Source organism: Ammospiza nelsoni, chromosome 27 (assembly GCF_027579445.1).
Source record: "Ammospiza nelsoni isolate bAmmNel1 chromosome 27, bAmmNel1.pri, whole genome shotgun sequence".
Taxonomy (NCBI): domain Eukaryota; kingdom Metazoa; phylum Chordata; class Aves; order Passeriformes; family Passerellidae; genus Ammospiza; species Ammospiza nelsoni.
The window spans coordinates 3,683,900-3,702,821 of record NC_080659.1 but is presented as its reverse complement, the minus strand read 5'-3'; the positions used below and the strand labels follow the sequence as shown (position 1 = coordinate 3,702,821).

General features: G+C 50.4%; 3 protein-coding genes across 5 annotated transcripts in view; 2 read left to right on the top strand and 1 right to left on the bottom strand.

Moving 5' to 3' along the window:
• Positions 1-8,955, top strand: part of CELF5 (CUGBP Elav-like family member 5) — a 42,094-nt gene extending 33,139 nt beyond the window's left edge. For both annotated transcript variants that reach the window (XM_059489508.1, XM_059489507.1), the window contains exons 7-13: positions 3,261-3,405; positions 3,952-4,098; positions 4,304-4,366; positions 4,454-4,537; positions 5,588-5,731; positions 5,827-5,991; positions 6,844-8,955. In XM_059489508.1, coding sequence (XP_059345491.1) covers positions 3,261-3,405; positions 3,952-4,098; positions 4,304-4,366; positions 4,454-4,537; positions 5,588-5,731; positions 5,827-5,954 — 711 coding nt within the window. In that variant the 3' untranslated portion in view covers positions 5,955-5,991; positions 6,844-8,955. The remainder of the gene's footprint in view (positions 1-3,260; positions 3,406-3,951; positions 4,099-4,303; positions 4,367-4,453; positions 4,538-5,587; positions 5,732-5,826; positions 5,992-6,843) is intronic.
• Positions 8,956-9,052: 97 nt separating this feature from the next.
• HSD11B1L (hydroxysteroid 11-beta dehydrogenase 1 like) lies at positions 9,053-14,819 on the bottom strand. Of its 2 annotated transcripts, none has more exons than XM_059489510.1 (7): positions 14,214-14,819; positions 13,411-13,541; positions 12,385-12,496; positions 11,939-12,030; positions 10,582-10,675; positions 9,890-10,125; positions 9,053-9,714 (listed from the first exon to the last, which is right to left on the bottom strand). In XM_059489510.1, exons 1-6 carry the CDS (start codon positions 14,296-14,298, stop codon positions 9,917-9,919), a joined length of 723 nt encoding a protein of 240 aa, XP_059345493.1. In that variant the 5' UTR covers positions 14,299-14,819; the 3' UTR covers positions 9,053-9,714; positions 9,890-9,916. The 2 variants fall into 2 exon arrangements, with proteins under 2 accessions (XP_059345493.1, XP_059345492.1); XM_059489509.1 differs by having other exon boundaries at positions 9,890-10,055.
• A 986-nt stretch (positions 14,820-15,805) lies between these two features.
• Positions 15,806-18,599, top strand: MICOS13 (mitochondrial contact site and cristae organizing system subunit 13). The gene is made up of 4 exons (XM_059489712.1): positions 15,806-15,855; positions 16,869-17,025; positions 17,754-17,805; positions 18,246-18,599. Exons 1-4 carry the CDS (start codon positions 15,827-15,829, stop codon positions 18,341-18,343), a joined length of 336 nt encoding a protein of 111 aa, XP_059345695.1. The 5' UTR covers positions 15,806-15,826; the 3' UTR covers positions 18,344-18,599.
• The last annotated feature ends 323 nt before the right edge of the window (positions 18,600-18,922 follow it).

Here is an 18,922-nt window from a genome sequence, read left to right as displayed (position 1 = left end):
GTTTTGGTGCCAGGAGCTGCTTTAGCAGCTTGAGCTCCAGGCTGTGAAAGGAACAAGAGCAGTGAGAGCTTCCAGACTCAGCCTTTCAATCCTCAGGAGCCCTGAGTCAAGGTCTAAGCTGTGCCTCCTTGCTTGTCTGCATCTTCTTTCTCCTCAGTTGTGTCTGTTGCTGTGTTTCTCTCTGATTCTTCACTGGCCTTCCCTCTGTGACTCTGTTTTGGCTTTCCCCTTGACTCAAGACTCAGCCTGTCTCCCACTTTTTGGGGATTTTTTTCCTTCTTTTCCTTTTACTTTCCACTGGGTTTGGTTCTGTTTTTTCCCTGAGGCACTGACCTCACACCTGACTCTTTCTCCTTTTGTGCCATCTCCATCTTTGTCTCCTTTCTGGAGGAGAGAACACAAAATGCCACCATCAGGGGGAGAGGGAATCAGCCCTTTGAATTCCACCTGACATCTCTGAAAGTGGGGGCTAAAATAGAGGAATTTCCATGCTGAATCTCCTTATGGCTCCTCAAAATGCTCTGCCATGGGCAGCCCTTGGCAGCTGGGAGTTCTGGTGAGGGGGAAACCCAAAATCCTTCATGCCTTCCTCATTCTGGGCTTGGAGGAGGAAATGCTGCACCCAGGGTCCCTCCAGGGCTGGAAGATGCAGATGAGAATTCTGGATTCTGAGCATTCTGGATTTTGAGCATTCTGGAATTCTGGATTCTGACCCTTCTGACCATTCTGGATGTGGCTGAACCACACTGACAGGAGCAAGAGCTGCTGGGGTGAACTGGTGCACCTGAAGCACCACAGTTCTTGTAGCCATAATTTCATCCCCAGCAGTTCTTGTAGCCATAATTTCATACACAACATTTCTTGTAGCCATAATTTCATCCCCAGCAGTTTCCTTTCCCTGTCCCCACAGGGTTTGCTGAGTTACCAGTCCAAAGTGGTCCCCAGGGGTTTAGGAAGAAATTTGGAGCCTGGGTTTGTTTTTGTTTTGTTTTCAGTTTTCTGTTTTAAATTTTTGTTACTAGCCTTCTTCTTCAAAATCTAAATCAAACTTGAAATAATCATACACTAAGTTCAGTCTGAAGTTATTCAGATCTATGCAAATATGCAAAATAAGGTGCTTAAAATGTCAAACAAGGCACGTGAGCTGAAACTGCATGGAAAAGTCTCATCTGGGAAGTACAACTGGCCAAGCATCTGAAATCAGTTTATTTCAGTGCTTAAATCAGGTTTTGATCCCAAAAAATGATCATTTGCTTCTGCAAATGAGTTCATTTTATTCAACAAGTCAGTTCAGGTGGACTTAGGGAAATGTTTGGGAACTGAAAAAAAAAATTATCGATAAAAAAGAGGCCTGAAGTCTTAAAAAAGAAACTAGAGCAATTTACTAAGTGCTTATAATGCTTGAATATTTCTTGTATATCATAAATCAATTAGTTCCAAATACAAAACATAATTTGTTCACACCCTCCCTCCTTTTATTTCTGCTCTTATGGTTCATTATGATAATTTTCTGCAAGTGATGAGAACAATTCCAGAGTGGCAATTTGGTGCTGCTGTAGCCTTGGTCCAGCCAGAGTGTGGCACAGAAGTGAGAAAAGAGAAGATCAGTGTGGGAAATGTGGTGGTTCCTGCACTCTGGAGAGGGACAGGAGCAGGAATCCCCCAGGGAGCCCAGGTGTGACTGCAGCCCTGGCTTGGGGGCTCCAGGAGCGAGTCCAGGGGAGCCAGGGGTGGTTTGGGGTGCACACAGAGGTGGCACCAGGGTTTGTCCTGTCTGGAGTGGCACAGGAGTGACCCCTGTGCTGTGCCCCTGCCCCAGAGCCCTGCGCTGGGATGGGCCTGGGAGCTCCCACCCATCCCCAAAAGGGCTCCATCCAATTGCACCCCATGGCTGGGCTTGTTCCAGCTTCCAGAGGCAGCCCTGCCATGAAATTCCTCTTCTCTTTGTGCTGAAGCCACGATCAGCTGCTGGGTGAGGAGATTGGGAGGTTTAGCTGGCCACAAACCTCTCAGAGTTACCAGATCCTCCAGCTGAGCCCTGGCCCAGCTGCCTTACTGGGCAGGGTGGGTTCCTGGAGAGCTCTGTGCTTGTGTGGCAATGTCAGGAAGATTTTTTGGTGTTTCCTTGGGTTTTGCCCCCTGTGTCACCCCTCAGCTCCTCCTGAGGAGCTCAGGTTTCCTGAGAGCCATGAGGGCCTTCCCTGCTCTTCTTGCTCGGTGTGAGGACAGAGCTGATAAAGGGCTGGATAATTCTGCATCCAGAGCTAAGCCATTTTTGCCACTGCGCTCTGAGGGCATCTTATGCTCCCACTGATGGTCAAATAGGACCAGAGGATTTTTTTTCTTCTCTTAACCCTTCTCCCACCCTTCCTTCTGTACTGTGCATCTCTACCTTGGCACGAGGAGCTGATGTCCCCCGGCCCCAGGGTGCAGGGCAGTGCCAGGGGACAGCCTGAGCTCAGGGCTCCTGGGCTCTGAGGGCAAAGCAGGGCACCAGAACCGGGCCTGGCACAGAGCCCTGCCCATGCCAGAGCAGGATCTGCTCATGGAGGCTGGGCAGAAGCAGAGGGACCTGGGCCCTGTTCCTGGAGGCAAAGCTGTGTTACTGAATGTGCCACTGTCCTGGCAGAAGTGACAGGGAGAGTGACAGTGGAAATGGGGAAGTGCTGCTGGTGCCAGGGGCACAGCCCTGAGCTGCTCCCTGCCCTCTGCAGGAGCTCTCAGAGCCCCAGGGGCCTGTCCTGCTGCCCTGCCCAGCTGAGTGAGCCACAACCCCTCCGAGAGGGTGAGCATGGGGGTGCCCAGCTGTGACCCTGGCATCTGGGCTGTGTGCCCTGCCTGCAGCACAGGGTGGCTCTCAGGGGTGGCTCTCACTGGCAGGGGTGGCTCTCACTGTCCCACGCTGGCAGGGACAGCAGCTGTGTGAGTACAGAGCTGCAGGGACCTCGTGGGCCTGGCAGTGCCAGGGGAGCACAGGCAGCACTGCCACCCAGCAGCCCTGGCAGTGCCAGGGGAGCACAGGCAGCACTGCCACCCAGCAGCCCTGGCAGTGAGGGAGCACAGGCAGCACTGCCACCCAGCAGCCCTGGCAGTGCCAGGGGAGCACAGGCAGCACTGCCACCCAGCAGTGGCTTTGGGGGAAGCTCCAGGGCAGGTGGCAGCACCCGGGGGAGGTGCCAGCCAGGCAGCTGTGCCCAGCCTCCCCCAGCTGTGCAGGGCCTGGCACAGGGAGGCCCTGACTGCCCGCTCCTGCCTTGCAGCTGATGCAGCAGCAGACCACGGTTCTCTCCACGTCCCACGGCAGCTACCTGAGCCCGGGCGTCGCCTTCTCGCCGTGCCACATCCAGCAGATCGGCGCCGTCAGTCTCAACGGGCTGCCGGCCACTCCCATCGCACCAGCGTCAGGTGAGGCTCCCCCAGCTGGGAACTCCAGCGCTCGCAGGGTCCCCTCAGGGCAGAGAATTCTGCAGCTCCAGCTCAGCAGCTGCTTCAGCTCGCTGCTTTCCAGCAGTGCAGTCTCTGCTCTGCACAAATTCCTGCAATCCTCTGACAGCCTCACATGTTCAGCACATCCTCTTGCCCCGTGGCTGTGCATTCTTGCTGCAGCTTTTGTAAAAACCTGGGTTCTCAGCATTGCGCTTGGCTGTTCATGATCCTCACCCCACAGCAATAATCAATGTTGGGTTCAAGCCCTCATGTCCTGCCAGGTGCTGAGCAAACCCAGATCAGAGATGTTCCCCCACCCAAAGCTCTGACAGCACTCAGTTCTTCTCACACTCTTCCCACCAGTGCTGCCTCTTCATTTAGTGAAGGCTCCAGCACCAGTCTGTCATCTCCCTGTGCCAAATACAAGAGTTAATGGCTTCAGACACAGCAGTCTTGGCAGAAGGGGGGAGCAGGGGCTCTGTGGGACCTTGATTTCATGGGCTGTCCTCTCTTCTTGTTCCGCAGGGCTACATTCACCACCTCTCCTGGGAACAGCAGCCATGCCAGGCCTGGTGGCTCCCATTTCCAATGGATTCACTGGAGTGGTACCATTCCCAAATGGGCATCCAACCTTGGAAACAGTTTACACCAATGGCCTTGTGCCATATTCAGGTATTGAGAGCAGTGAAAAAAACCCACCTGAGGAACTACAATTAGCTCCTCTTTTCTGCATTCCCCACATTTTTGTAGCTCCTTCCCAGCCAGGCACTGAGACTCATTTGGGGGTGAGGGTGGGAAACAACACTAACACAGAAACACAAACACACAGAATGCATGAGTGATTCCTTTGCTGTCCTGATTGTGTTTTTCTCTGCAGCCCAGAGCCCTTCAGTAGCAGAGACTTTGCACCCAGCCTTCACAGGAGTTCAGCAGTATGCAGGTACCAGCTTTCCTTGTCTCCCTCAGCCCTTTGTGTGGCTGACCAGATCCTCAGGTAAATGCTTTGTTCTGTCTCCTTGGGCTACAGCTGTGTATCCAACCACCACCATCACCCCCATTGCACAGAGCATCCCCCAGCAGCCTCCCATCCTGCAGCAGCAGCAGAGAGAAGGTGAGGATCACCCTGGGAATGGGGTGGCCAGAGGTGTGGGTGGGATTTGTGGAGCTCATCTGCTGCACAACAGAGCCAATGGAGAGGAGACAGCACTGATTTTTGTCCACTGATATTTAATGCTGGAGCTGGGGTATGGAAACAACAACGTGTCTGCAGTGAGTGGGAAGTATCACAGGGTGTTTCCTGACCTCACATCTGGCCAGGTGCAGAGGGGCAGGAGGCCCTGGAACACCTTCCATGCCAAAGGAGATGGGAATCAGCACCTTCCCTGTGCAAAGAGCAGGGACAGGCTCAAAGAGAACCTTCCCTGTGCAGAGCACTCATCCCCTCTTTGCTGGTGCCAGAACCACAGTGCAGCCAGTCAAACCAGCCCCTGCAGGGTGCTCTCCTCTCTTTTCAGCCTCTGCAGTGTGCTCTCCTCTCTTTTCAGCCTTCATAGCCTACTGAATTTATTTTCAACTTCAAAACTGGCTTGAATAGAATTTGGAGGCAAAGGCATTGTCTCTCTGCACCTGGTTGGTAGAGCACGTGTCAGCAAGGGAGCAGCAAGTGAAGGAGTGGACAGCACCAGGTCCATAAATTGGGAGTGTGGCAATCCAGGAGGTTTCCAGTTAAGGCTGTGGCCTCTGGGCTGAAGGCAGTGCTGCAGCAGCAGCTGTCACACAGCAGTGTCTGCCACTCTCCAAGGACTGGGACAGCTCTGAGCTCTCACCTCAGCTGATTTCCTTCCAGCAAAACAGCACCCAGACACTCACAGAGTTCCTACACCCTGTGAGTTCCTACACCCTGTGTAAGAGCTGGGCAAGCTTTGAAAGAGAATCTGCTCTCCAGAAACTCTAATTTTGTGTAGAGTCTCCCAGTGTCTCTTTGAGAGCCCTCAGATCCCTTGATGGACCAGTGGCAGGGACAAGCAAGGGGAGGTCAGAGCAGAGGGAGGCAGTGCTTGGGCTCTCCTCCAGTGCTGAGCTGTGAGTTGAGCCCATTTCTCTTCCCCTGCCCTTTGGGGGCTTTCTGTTTTGTCCTCCTCCATCACCCCCATACCTGCAGGTCCTGAAGGCTGCAATCTCTTCATCTACCATCTCCCCCAGGAGTTTGGAGACAACGAGCTGATGCAGATGTTCCTGCCCTTTGGCAATATCATCTCCTCAAAAGTGTTCATGGACCGTGCCACCAACCAGAGCAAGTGTTTTGGTAAGTGCAGGCAGGGAAAGCATGATCAGTGACAGTGACACACTGGGCATGGCACCAACAGTGCCACTGTCACCCATCCTGTGTCCTTCCTTCAGGTTTTGTGAGCTTTGACAACCCATCCAGTGCACAGACTGCAATCCAGGCCATGAATGGCTTCCAGATTGGCATGAAGCGCTTGAAGGTGCAGCTAAAACGGCCCAAGGATGCCAACCACCCCTACTGACAGCAGGGAGCCAGCAGGAGTCACTTCTGCAGCACAGGTACAGTGTCCCCAGCAGGGCACAGCTCTGCCAGGCTCCAGCTGCTCCCTGCAGGGTGGGAGCCCCAGGAGTGGAGGCAGTGACAGCTGGTGGGGCACAGGGTGATGATGGCCAGGCTCAGCGATCATCAAAACAATCATCAATCAGGGAAATCTGTGGCTGTGGGGCAAGCCCAAAGCCAAGCCAGGAAGATCAGGGTCAGGTCTGAGGAAGGTGAGGAGGGTCAGAGTTCAGTGATTGCCAGGCAGGTCTGTAATTATCATAATAAACATGGAGGTGGGAAGCCAGTGCAGGGGTTGGAGCCCAGGTGATGAGATCCATGGACAGCACAGGTCCTTGGGCAGGTGGCACTGGCACTTCCACACTGTGTCAGACAGAGGGTGATGGCACAGGGCTGTGTGGAGACTCCTGGAGCTGTGGGCACTGTGGACAGACACTGGTGGGGCTGGTCAAGCTCATCAAGGCCTGTGAGTGCCCTGACAGGCAGATGGTTCCATTGCCCTGTTTGTGCTCTAAGCAAGGTTTTTCTGTGCTGTCCAACTGCTCCCAAAAAGCTTTTGACTGCCTAAAAAGGTATTAAACCCCAGTAGTTAGTCTGCAAACTGTGCTTTCTGGGGTGAGAAGAGACAATCCCATGCTTCACAGGGATCACAGAAAAGCAGAGAGAAGGTGAGACCCTTGAAGGGCTTGCTGTCCAAGAGCCAACTCCTGCCAGCCTACAGATGGGGAGCAGGGGAGGGCTGATCTGATCTGGGTCAGAGTCCTCCATGTTTAAGCAGCAGCTCAGAGCCTGAGGTTTGCACAGATGCCCTCCTAATCTCCCAATTCCCTCCCTCCTCCATTTCTGTTCAGGTGAAGGGAAAGTCCAGAGGAAGAATTTCTGCTTCAGGTTGATTTTCAGAGAGGCCAGTAAATTTATCGACTCTTTTGACACCACCCCTTTCCTTCCTCGGCTTCCCACCTTTCCCACCCCATCTTCCTCCTCCCCTCCTCTCCAAGACATGCAATTAAAGAGAAGGCTCAATATCTGCCCAGGAGGAAGATTCTTGCCACGCCTGGACTCGCATATTTGCTGCTAACGTGGTGCAAAGCAAAGGGACCAGCAAACCAGCAGCCCCTGGGACACGGAGCTCTTCCTTGGGGTGTGGCTGGAGAACATGGACCAAGCAAACCCATGGTGTGTCTCTAGGTTACTGCAGTGATGTGTGGAAATTTATTTCCCTCCCTCCCTCCCTCCTGCTCTGTTTCTGGCCCTTTCATAGATAACTATAAATATATACAGTCTCTATTTTTTTTTTAAACTAGCTCACAGGACCAAACTTTTCCATTCAGAGAGTGACTGCTTGCAAGAGGTGTTGGAAATTGAGGGGTTTGCCTTTGTGTCTTCTCAGCATGCACTGCAGATAGGCCTGAACATTTTGGAGAGAGGGAGCTGGGGGTGGGTTGGGGAGAGAAAAAGAGAGAGAGAGAGAGAGAGAGAGAGGGAGGGAGAGCACATCTCTCGACCAAGAATAAGGAGAAATACATTCCTGCAGGATTAGGGCAGTCAGCTGCTCAGCTTGAGTCACTCATCCACCTTAGCACCAGCCTGGTTCAGGATCTGGAGAGCTCTGTCTTACCTTTCCAAGGGCTCCTGCAGACCAAGCTCCTGGGATGTGGTGCCAGCCCCTGCCCTGAGCACGCTGTGATCAGGCTGAAAGCACAGCAAACCAGTCCCTAACAGAGAGGAGCTGCACTGCCTCCCCACACATGGCACAGATCGTGGTGCACAGCTCTCCATGGCAACTGCATTTTCCTGATGAAGGCAGGAGGAGATGAGAGAGTGAGCAGATGCAGAGGAGGCTCCCAGGGCTGCACACTGCCTCCCTGTGTCGATACCAGCACTGGGCAGTGGGCAGGTCTCATTCCAGGTGACACAGGACGTTTTCTCCCTCTGAATTCAGCAGCTTTCCCCAGCAGATGCAAGGAAAACAGGATGAAAGAGGGTTCCATTGTGGGATTTCCCCCCCAGCACCCCCTCCAAGAGACAGATTTTACATTATGCAGCATATACATATATATATATACACATATATATATGTAGGGACAGCTCTATACGCTATATACACAAACTCTAAAGCACAGAATGTAGTTCAGAACTGGATTTTAAAAAGATCCCCTGGGAGTGGGGAGTGTGTCATCCTGCCAAGGCACAGCCCTTGAACAGTTTGGAACAGTCTCTTCAAGTTTCTACAAAAGGAAGGAAAGGAAAGCAAGGCAGAACAGACCAACAAACCCCAGAGTGATCAGGAATGAACGATTCCAATAGTCAGAGTTTGATAAGGTACCACAAACATTGTGTGTGTGTGAGGGTGTGTGAGCACATTGAAATAGGGACAAGAGAGTTGGTGGGGCAAAGTTGGTGCAATTGATACTGAAGTGAGCTATGGGGATTTTGGAGAATCTCGGCCAACTCTCATTCTCCTCCAGTTTGCCCTTTGTTCAGGTGTTTGTGGCACAGTCCTTTAAGTACCTTCAGATCTCCTCAACCACCCTTCTGTGTCTGATGCTGAGAGTTTATGAGAGGTGAATGAAGCTGTGAGAGTCTGTGTGTTTCTATAGTCCATGTTTACTTATTGTAAATACCATTTTTATACTTAACATCTATTATGTATGTGATTTGTATAATGTACTTTATTTCTGCTACAAGTAATTTCATGAAGTTTAAACTTAGTCTAATTTTGAACAAAACAAAAAAAAAAAAAAAGAAAAAATATGAACAAATGCAAAATGGGAAAAAAAAAGGACTTTGGGAATCCTAGGTCAAGCTGGTTTAAAACAAGCATTTACAGTTTCTTCCATCACAGTTACTGATGTGACTGTACAATGTTACAGGTGCGATACAAGCTTTGTCAATGTCAAATTCCTCACTCTGGTCAAAAAAAATCCTAAATTTATTTAATAAAAGTTTTACTTGCTAAGTAACTGGGGCTCTACTTCATGTTGTTAGTTGTACCTGCTTTTAGGTAGTGCTTACACTTAAAGACATTGCCAGACCCCTGGGCTAATTGAACAGTTCACATGGGCTCAGCAAACAGCCCTTGGCCCACAGGATATTTCATCACAGAGGAAGTATCAACACATAACACCAAGACATTAAAAACTTGTTTAATTAAAATAGAGATAAAAATTCTACTTAGAGGAAGCAAGAGGGTTCATGGTATCCAAAATGAAGTGGAGGAGGAGGTGCAGCCATTCCAGGACATCCTGTGCAGACACACAGGGGTTAAACTGGGGCTGAGCAGAGGCTGGATGCAGTCAGAGCACACAGGTGAGGCTGAAGGAGGAGATGGGAGGAAGGCTGAGGCAGAGTGGGAGAGATCTCTGACTGATGGGTAGCAGCAGCAGAACCATGGTTGAAGCAGGATGAGAGACCATGAGTCACGTTAGGAAAATGGGATTTTGCCAGCGCTGCTGCCCTGCTCCTGATTGACAGCAGTGCTTAGCGGGATGGCAGGAATGGGATTACAGCGCTGTAGGATGAGCCTGGGCACCCCTCAGGGGCTGCTGTAGTTATAGAAAGTCCGCAGCACCTGGTTCCCGCTGCTGGGGAACAGAGCCCAGAGGCAGCAGAGCGGCCGCAGCCACCGCGGGTAGAAAACCTCGGGCGCCCGAGCGGCTCCGCCCCGGACGATGGCGAGCGCGGCCTCGGGAGCGGGGGAGGCGCTGAGCAGCACTTTGCCCCTGCAAGGCAACGGGCACAGGGTCACACACCCGACCCCACAGCTCCTGTTCCACAGTGAACACCCCTGTGCGTGCCCAGGCAGGTGCACTCTCCCCACACCCCCTCAGACAGAGCTGCTGTGCGTTTTTTTGCACGTTTCCAAGAAGAGATGAGTTCCTGCAGACAAACACGCACCTGGTGTACTCCAGTGCTGACTCAGTGTCAATCAGGCCCAGGATGCACAGGGTGACTGACACATCTCTGCTCTGCATGATGAGCTCGTGGCGCAGCGAGCTGAAGAATCCATCCAGGGCAAACTTGGTGGCAGAGTAAGAAGTGGTGAAGGGAGTGGGCATTTTCCCTGGAAAGGGAAAAGGGAGAATGGAAAACCCCAGGAAAATGGGTGTAAGGAGGATCCATGGAGAAGGAATCTGGGAAAAGATGGAGGCTTTGTCACACTGTATCTCAACTCCTGTTCAGGTGAGTCTCCCTTTCTGTAAGTATATTAAAATACATATTACTATAGTCATATATATTACTATATTATTAAATATATATATTTTATATATTTAATAATATAGTAATATATTATATATTATATAGTAATATATATAATATAGTATATGTATACATATACATATGTATATATATATATACATACACATATATAATATATAATATACATAATATATAATATAGTAATATATATAGTAAAATATATACTACTATAGTAATAATATATATTATCTATTTATTATAATATTATTATATGCTATAAAAAGCACAGTTTGAAAATGTTTAGGAGTTGTACAACAGAGAAATATGAACAGTACTGGCAATCATTGTTTCCACAAGGCCAGCACTTAACTCCAGGTAAAGTCACCAACCTGTGAGGGAAGAAACAACCACCAGAGCACCTCTGTTCTTCTCCAGGGTGGGAAGAGCTGCTGTTGCAAGAGCCACATAACTCAAAAAATTCACCTGGAATGATAAATGTAGACATGGAGGAAGCATGAGGGTTTGGAAGCATGAGCCGAGAAAGTCAATAGAGTGGTCAGAAATGGAAAGGAGCGTGGTTTGGAATTGCCTTTTCAAACATCAAGTGAGAGAAATCATCTCTAAGGATGGGGGCAAACATTGCATCCATGAGTCTTTCAGATTCCAGAAAAAGCAGTGAAGAAGATCCAGAGCAAAGGTTTCTCCTGGGCTTTAACATACAGATTTCCTAACAAGATACAACTGGCTGTCCCTGCTTTTTCTTTATGCTTTTCTTTACTCTGCAATCCCTGTCAAAGACACCAGTCTCAGTTTGCTCCCCTTCTAAGTTTCTCTTCACTGAGCTCAGACTATGAGGCACAAAATTCAGCATCTCTTCAGAGCTTGACTGCTCTCTTAAATTATTTTAATGTCTTCCCTATCTTCCTAAGTTGTCACTCTCCTCAACCCGACCTGCCACACAGACCTCGGTGGGTCAGAGAAAGAATTTTATAGATAAAAATCAATAAACAACCTTGAGAACAAAACCAGAAGAGTTCTGACTCCTTCTTTGACTGCCAGGCTGGGAAAAGAGACTTTCTAATGCATCTTGGGGTCACTCTGACCAGCACAAGTCCCAAAATCCCAGGAGAAGCCAGGGGAGTTACAGGGGAGCTGGGAAGCTGAGGGGAGCTGGGAAGTTGAGGGAAGCTGGGAAGTTGCAGTGGAGCTGGGAAGCTCAGGGGAGCTGGGATGTTGAGGGGAGCTGGGAAGTTGAGGGGAGCTGGGAAGTTGAGGGGAGCTGGGAAGTTGCAGTGGAGCTGGGAAGTTGAGGGGAGCTGGGAAGCTCAGGGGAGCTGGGAAGTTGCAGTGGAGCTGGGAAGTTGCAGGGGAGCTGGGAAGTTGAGGGGAGCTGGGAAGTTGCAGTGGAGCTGGGAAGTTGCAGTGGAGCTGGGAAGCTCGGGGGAGCTGGGATGTTGAGGGGAGCTGGGAAGTTGCAGGGGAGCTGGGAAGTTGCAGTGGAGCTGGGAAGCTCGGGGGAGCTGGGATGTTGAGGGGAGCTGGGAAGCTCAGGGGAGCTGGGAAGTTGAGGGGACCCAGGAAGTTGAGGGGACCCAGGAAGTTGAAGGGACCCAGGGAGCTCAGGGGCCCAGGAAGTTGAGGGGACCCAGGGAGCTCAGGGGCCCAGGAAGTTGAGGGGACCCAGGGAGCTCAGGGGCCCAGGAAGTTGAGGGGACCCAGGGAGCTCAGGGGCACAGGGAGCCTCACCTGCAGCAGCCAGCGCGTGTACTCCACATCCCCAGCCCACTCCTGGAAGCGGTTGGTGCCGATGTGGTTCAGCACCAGGTAATCCAGGCCCCCTGGAGAGCAGAAAGAGCAGGGACACAAGGAGCCCATCCCTGAGCATCAATGCCAGGAGGGCTCCAACACTCCCTCAGAAGGATGGAAGTGCTTTACCATGAAGGCAGGTTAAATATGCTCATCTGGGAGCAGCTTTGGCTGCTCCTCAGGGGTAGAACTGAAAGGAAAACTGTTTGACTTTGACAGTAACTCCCTGAAATGATGTTTCAGCATGATTCAGGTGCAGAACTCAACTCTGGTGGTACATCTATGTCCTTAACACCTTTCTCAGTTCAGGGAACTGAAGCAGGAAGCTCCTTCTAGAATGAGAACTGTGCACACCCCTGAAAGCCAGAGATGCTCAGGATGCTTACCCAGCTTTTGGACAGCAAACTGCACCACCCTTTCAGGCTCTGAAGGGGAAGACATATCTGCAGGGATGTAAAATATTTTCTTTGCTCCGAGTGTCAGGCATTTCTCCATCACCTTGAAAAAGAACACACCCCAAAGATTAATATGTGAAAAAAGACTGGGGGAAAGGGCATCTTAAAGCACAAACTACAGTCAGTGAGAGTCAGTTCTGGACAGAGACACACTTTATTTTAAAGTTTATTGTTTTTTGGGCCATGGAGAGCTCATTCTGCATCCAGACTTTGAATCTGCATCCTGCAAAGAGACACCTCTATTTTACTGTCTGCTTAAACAATCTACCTGGGACAGGATCAAGATTCACTGGAAAAAACCCCAATCTTCTTCAGGAGAAATCTTCTGGAACAAGGATTTACATTAAATTCTTCTCTTTTTTCCAGAATAACTGAAAAAGAATTCATCTTTCATAGTTCCTTTGCTATGTTGAGTGTGTGAATGTGCCTGACAATGATATGCAGTTTTGAAATAATGCCTTCCAGTCACTAGGAACTATTATTATGCTCACCAGCTCACCTTTGGCACCATTTCACAGTGAAGAACTTTCCTTGGAAGTCACAAATCCCCACAATTAAAGAGTTCCCCTTTCTAAATATTGCCCCATTTCATAAAGATGAAGAAGTCTCATCCGTTGGACTTGGTCAAAAAGCATTTAACCTACAAAAAGTCTTGAGTTTTTAACAAAACAGCTACAAATAGAACAATTTGGACTCTGAAAAGTTGCACAATATTTTTTGGACATTTTCCTAATGTCCAGCCTGAACTTTCCCTGATGCAGCTTCACAGCATCCCTTCATATAAATAAATATTCAGGCAGTTAAAGCTCAGGCATTGTTTTTGCATCTTCTTCTCTTCTGGGTTCATGCTTGACAGTTCTGAAGGAAAATCTATCATGCTGACAACTCATTTTTTTATTGGTTTGGTGAAAGCCTGAATCTCTCATGTGTTCCCCCATACAAGGATGAGGTTCTTACCTTCTGCAGCACAGCTTCCCTCCTGGCAGTCAACACAATCTCAGCACCAAATCTGGCATAGTGATATGCTATCTGCTCTCCAATCCCAGCACTGGCTCCAGTCACGAGAACACGGGCACCAGACAGGCTCTCTTTTTATGGGAAAGAGAAGAAAAGATACAGAAATAAGTGAAGAAAGCAGCAGAAGAGCTGCCCTTAACTACTGGCAGAGCTTTAAATAAGAAAGATGCACCTGAGTGCTCAAAATTCTTGGTGCTTCTCCAGAACTAGAAGAGGCAGGACTGGTGATGCAATGACATGATGAATGCCAGCTAGCTGTGTCACAGGGTCTAGATTTTGGTTGCTAGACCAAAATCTTTCAAGAGCCAAGTTCCTGAAGTTGTTTTTCGCCTTCTGAGAAGCTATACAGAAACCAGAACCAGGCTATGTGCCTTCTGCAAATCATTTTTTTGCCATCAGTCTTGAGGCACATCAGCCCCCTTGTGCCAGGCACTGCACACCTCTAGAGATGGTTCTTGAATTTGAACCAAGGAATTTACAACCAAAACATAAAAAGAGCAAGGCAGTAACAAAGTGCCATTTTTTCTCCCACAGAGACAGCAGCATCCCTGCTCTTAGATAATTTCATCTTTCTCTTTGTTTCAAGTTTCTCTTTGTTTCTGGGAATGAAACATTGCTTTGGGGCCACCAACTCTAGTAAGACTATGGGCAGGAATGAGACCATCAGTCCAAATTTGGAAACTCAACCTCTTCCCTTGTGTGACTTACATTTCAGCTTGAAATCATCCCCCTGGCGAGCCTACCTGGGTTAAAGTCGTCTTTCCAGAAGAAAGCTATGAGCCCAGCTACAACTCCTGTAGCACAAAGCACTTTTCCAATTGGCTTCATATCCCTCCAAGCTGTGAGGAACAAAGTGAAGTCTTGAAGCTGAGCACTTCAACCAAAATAGCACCGTGTTCTCCTTCCTCTGATGCCTGGAGCCAGCCTGGGAGAGGCTTTTGTAGAACCGAAAGCCCACCTGAAGGGTCTTTCCCCTGAGAGCCACAGCCACCTTGGTCAAGAATAAAAAGGACTTTTCACTGGCAATTCCCACAGCCCTCTGCACTCAGAGCCTACAGGAGGAAAAAAACCCTCGTGTCTAATCTTAGAGAGCTCTTAATTCATTAAAGACTAACGACAGCTGGCAGCAGTGACCCCAAAGCAGCGGGATCTCGGGAGGGAGGCGGCGGCAGAGCCCACAGGACGGAGCCGTGTCTGGATGAGAAGAGCAGCGGGATGAGCTGCTCCGCCACCACGCTGCGACACAGCGCGACAAAACACAGAGCGGCGGGGAAAGCGCCACAAAGGCGCAGGAGCCGCGTTCGGCCCCCTCACGTCCCTCAAGACCTGCCCAGCCCCTTCAGCCTTGCCTGGCCCCTCACTCAGCTCGGCTCGGCTCGGCTCAGCCCTGCCCAGCCTGGCCCCTTCACATCCTCGACCCTGCCCGGCCCCTCACGCTCCTCACGCCCTCAAGTCCTGCCCGGCACCCTCACAGCTTCAGCCCTGCCCGGCTCCTTCAACCCTGCCCGGCCCCCTCACGCCCCTCAAGTCCTGCCCAGCCTCTTCAGCTCTGCCCGGCCCCCTCACACCCTCGATTCGGCTCGGCTCGGCCCTGCCCGTCCCTCTCACGCCCCTCACGTCTTCAGCCCTGTCCGTCCCTGTCACGCCCCCCAAGCCCATCCAAGCCCAGCCCTGCCCTGCCCTGCCCGGCCCCCTCAATACCCCTCACTCCCTCAGCCCTGTCCGTCCTTGTCACGCCCCTCATGCCCTCCAGCCCTGCCCTGCCCGGCCCGGCCCGGCCCCCTCACGCCCTCAGCTCCGCCGTCCCCTTCAAGCCCTGCCTGGCCCCCTCACGCCCTGCCCGGCCCTGCTCCGTTCTGTTCTACCCTGCCCGTCCCTCTCGAGCCCCTCACGCCCTGCCCGGCCCTGCTCTGCTCCGTTCTGTTCTACCCTGCCCGTCTCTCTCGAGCCCCTCACGCCCGGCCCTGCTCTGCTCCGTTCTGTTCTACCCTGCCCGTCTCTCTCGAGCCCCTCACGCCCGGCCCTGCTCTGCTCCGTTCTGTTCTACCCTGCCCGTCTCTCTCGAGCCCCTCACGCCCGGCCCTGCTCTGCTCCGTTCTGTTCTACCCTGCCCGTCTCTCTCGAGCCCCTCACGCCCTGCCCGGCCCTGCTCTGCTCCGTTCTGTTCTACCCTGCCCGTCCCTCTCGAGCCCCTCACGCCCTGCCCGGCCCTGCTCTGCTCCGTTCTGTTCTACCCTGCCCGTCCCTCTCGAGCCCCTCACGCCCTGCCCGGCCCCCTCCCGTCCCTCACGCCCCTCACGCCGGCGGCGCGGGCGGGGCCTCGCGCGCACGTGACGGTTCCGGCCCCGCCGCCGCCATGGCCGCCCGGCTGCTGCCCGCTGCCAAGTGAGTCCCGCAGGCCCTGCCCGCCCTCCCGGCCCGGCCCTCCCGCACCCTCCGCACGGCGCTTACCCCCGGTACTCCTTGCCCGCCCCTCAGTGCTCAGTGCCCGGGCTATCCCCGGCCCGTCCCCAGGCCCGCGGCCTCCCCGTCCCGCGGCTCTGCTCGCCTCGCTCCGCGCCCTTGGCCTCGCCTGCCCCCGCGGCTCCCCGAGCGTGTCTGCACCGGCCGGGAGGGCCCCGCCGCTCTCTGCGGGCACGGACACGTAACAAAGCCGGGAGTAGCTCGGAGCATGTGAATACACGACTTTAAAAATTGGTTCTCTCTTCTCAGCTCTCTTGTATCTGTCCTACATCCTACTACTGCAGTACCGCTGTCTGCCAAGTTTTCGGTTGTCCCCTTGTACAGCTTTTGCTGTTTTCTTAAAGGGAAAACATCTCTCTGTGAATCTGGGAAAATCAGTCACTTCCATCTCTTATTTATAATAGAAATGCCAATAAATGCCAAATATTCTCTTCCCATCTTCCCTTTTGTAGGTTGTCATCACAGCTGTAAAACTGGTGACTGCACATCGTGCAGGGAAACGTTAAAAGCCGTGGCCAGGTGTTGACTGGGCTGTAATGAGCTTAACAAGATATTGGTGTCTGTCAGATTTATTAGATAAATATCAGATTTATCAGGAAGAATTAACATAGATGGCTTGCTCACTGCAGAATCCTTGAGTTGCTTTTAGCAGAGGAATGTGCCAGGGATTCTCAGGCTTTAAAAAGTGGCACATGCTCTTGAGGAACTTGACGCTTTCTCATTTTTAAATTGAAAACCATCACTGATAAAATGTGAATCAGAAGTAGTTTCAAGGGGCTGACAGGGAATAGTTGTCCTGGGGAGGCAAGGAACATAGGAAGGTGTTTTTCTGCTGATTTTTACTTACAGTAACACATGAGGCAGTCCCAACCACTGAGAGAGATGCACTGATGGTCAGAACAAGAACTGAACTGTTGTGCTTTCAATTCTTTCAGGTTTCTGGTCAAAGGAGGCCTGGCTGGAGCTGCTGTGTACGTGGCATACGACCAGGGGCTGCTGGGCAGTGGCATAGAAGGTGCTGAAGCCCTGAAAAAAGCTCAAGAAACGCTGCCTCCAGCTATCCAAGAGTGGACAGATTACCTGGGCTGGGAGGTGAGGGCTGCTCAGGTGATCCCTGCAGCACAAACACCTTCTCTGAATCAGGGGGAGAAAATATGGGGCTGATATTCTGATTCCAGTGAGGCTGGCAGGAGTTTTACTGCTAAAACTGGGTTTCACATGGCAAATATTTTGAAGAGGATTGAAATGGAAGGCGAATAAAATGCTAAATTTGGGGCAGAGATAGTGCTCACAGATGTTATTTCAAAGGAGAGGGGTAAGCAGAGGGTCAAGGGGGGACTGCAAACATGCTCTGGGAGATAATTCACTGTGTAGTTTTCTTCTGAAGGATCCTACTTGTTTTTAAGAAAAACAATGAAAATATTATCCTCCCAATTTTTCACACTGCTAACAGTTCAAGTTGAACTTAAATTGCTTGAAGAGGCCCCTCCTCTGTGAGTGGTTCTTAGTTTTAAAAATCCTCAGAAAATAAGAAACCTTTGCTTAAAGTTTGTGAAAATTTTTCATATTACAAACTAACAGAGACAGCCATTGAGATGCTTTTTCAGGAGCACCTAAATAATATGTTTTACTTTTTGCACCTACTTTAAATTGCAGGAAAAAGCAAAACCCAGACTTTAAACATCATGTCTGGTCCATTTTGAGGCTTATGGCACCTAAGTATTTTTGAGATCTGAGGTCAAGAGGCTTTGCCAAGGTGATGTGAATTCCCAGTGAAACCACTCAAGTGCTGATATTTTGTTCTCTCTCTTTCTTTCTAGCTCCCAGCCACTCCAAAAATTGACTTTTCCCTCTCTGCTTCCTGGAATAAAGGTAAAATACTCAGTAACTGAGTCTGGGCTCAGTTTTTCAGAAGGGATGAGCATTCCCATCGTTATTAGAATTTTAGACATTTTTGTTTGAAGGGCAAGCCTATAAATACCAAGTAATTAATACCTATACTAGGTTATAAATACCTAGTAATATATAGGTTTTATGGTGCAGGAAAGAATCTTCCTGTAATTGTGGGGAAACACAATCCACAAATAACTGTGACATGTCCAGCATCACCCATGGAGTCTGTAGCAAGGCCAGAAATAAAACAGGAATTAAACAAAGAGCTGAGCTCAGTCCTGTAATTGTCTTAGCTCATGACAGACGCTGAGGTTGGAATTTCTGTGTCACAAATGCTCAGGGCTTAAAGAGATCTGTTTGAAATTGGGAAATTTGGCTTGGATGATGATTTTGGGGTAATTTTTCTGCTTTGCTTGCAGGGGTGCACACAGTCATGGGTGCCTTGTCTGCAGCTCCCAGCAGGGCCTGTGAGTACACAGTGGAAGGCTGGAAATATGTGAAGGATCTCATGAAATGAACACGTTCTCCAGAGCTCAGGATTCTCTCCATCTCCACCTCTGGAGGGCAGCTCAGCCGTGTAAGGGCTACAATAAAAGACTTTGGTGGAACTTTTATTTGTATTTGGGTTGGTTTTAGCCTGCAGAGTGGAATTTTTAGCCTGCTTTGTCTTAGCACTGATCCAAGGCTCCAGGAATCACAGATAGTTGTGGTGAAGTGCTGAGAACAGCTTCTGTTCTAAAGCTTGGAAATAAAATAATTATTCTGAAGCTGAATTAATCTTGAAGATAAATGCAATCTAATTCAAACCAAGCCAACAAGAGTTCAAAAAAAATTTAAAAATCCAAGGTAACAGTAAAAGATGCTGTAAAAGGTGGCCTAGGAGGATGATACATAACTGAGCAAAGTTTATCTGCATGAAACCTTTTGTTAGCTTGCACCATGGCCCAGTTGGCAGACTGCACATTTTCATTTTAATGTGCATGAAAACTTTCACAAGGTCACTTTTCAGTCACAGGTTTTGCTTTTTCCTGCAATATAAAGTAGGTGCAAAAGGTGGAATGTATTTAGGTGCTCCTGTCACTTTTCACAGGCAAAT

Bases quoted from the DNA above. Each gene is read 5' to 3' on its own strand.
- HSD11B1L (XM_059489509.1), bottom strand. From the start codon at position 14,298: ATGAAGCCAATTGGAAAAGTGCTTTGTGCTACAGGAGTTGTAGCTGGG. The intron at 13,542-14,213 runs GTAGGCTCGCCA...TCCCATAAAAAG, and splicing joins GAAAGACGACTTTAACCCAG to AGAGCCTGTCTGGTGCCCGT. The intron at 12,031-12,384 runs GTAAGCATCCTG...TCTGCTCTCCAG, and splicing joins GTTTGCTGTCCAAAAGCTGG to GGGGCCTGGATTACCTGGTG.
- MICOS13 (XM_059489712.1), top strand. From the start codon at position 15,827: ATGGCCGCCCGGCTGCTGCCCGCTGCCAA. The intron at 15,856-16,868 runs GTGAGTCCCGCA...CAATTCTTTCAG, and splicing joins CGGCTGCTGCCCGCTGCCAA to GTTTCTGGTCAAAGGAGGCC. The intron at 17,026-17,753 runs GTGAGGGCTGCT...CTTTCTTTCTAG, and splicing joins CAGATTACCTGGGCTGGGAG to CTCCCAGCCACTCCAAAAAT.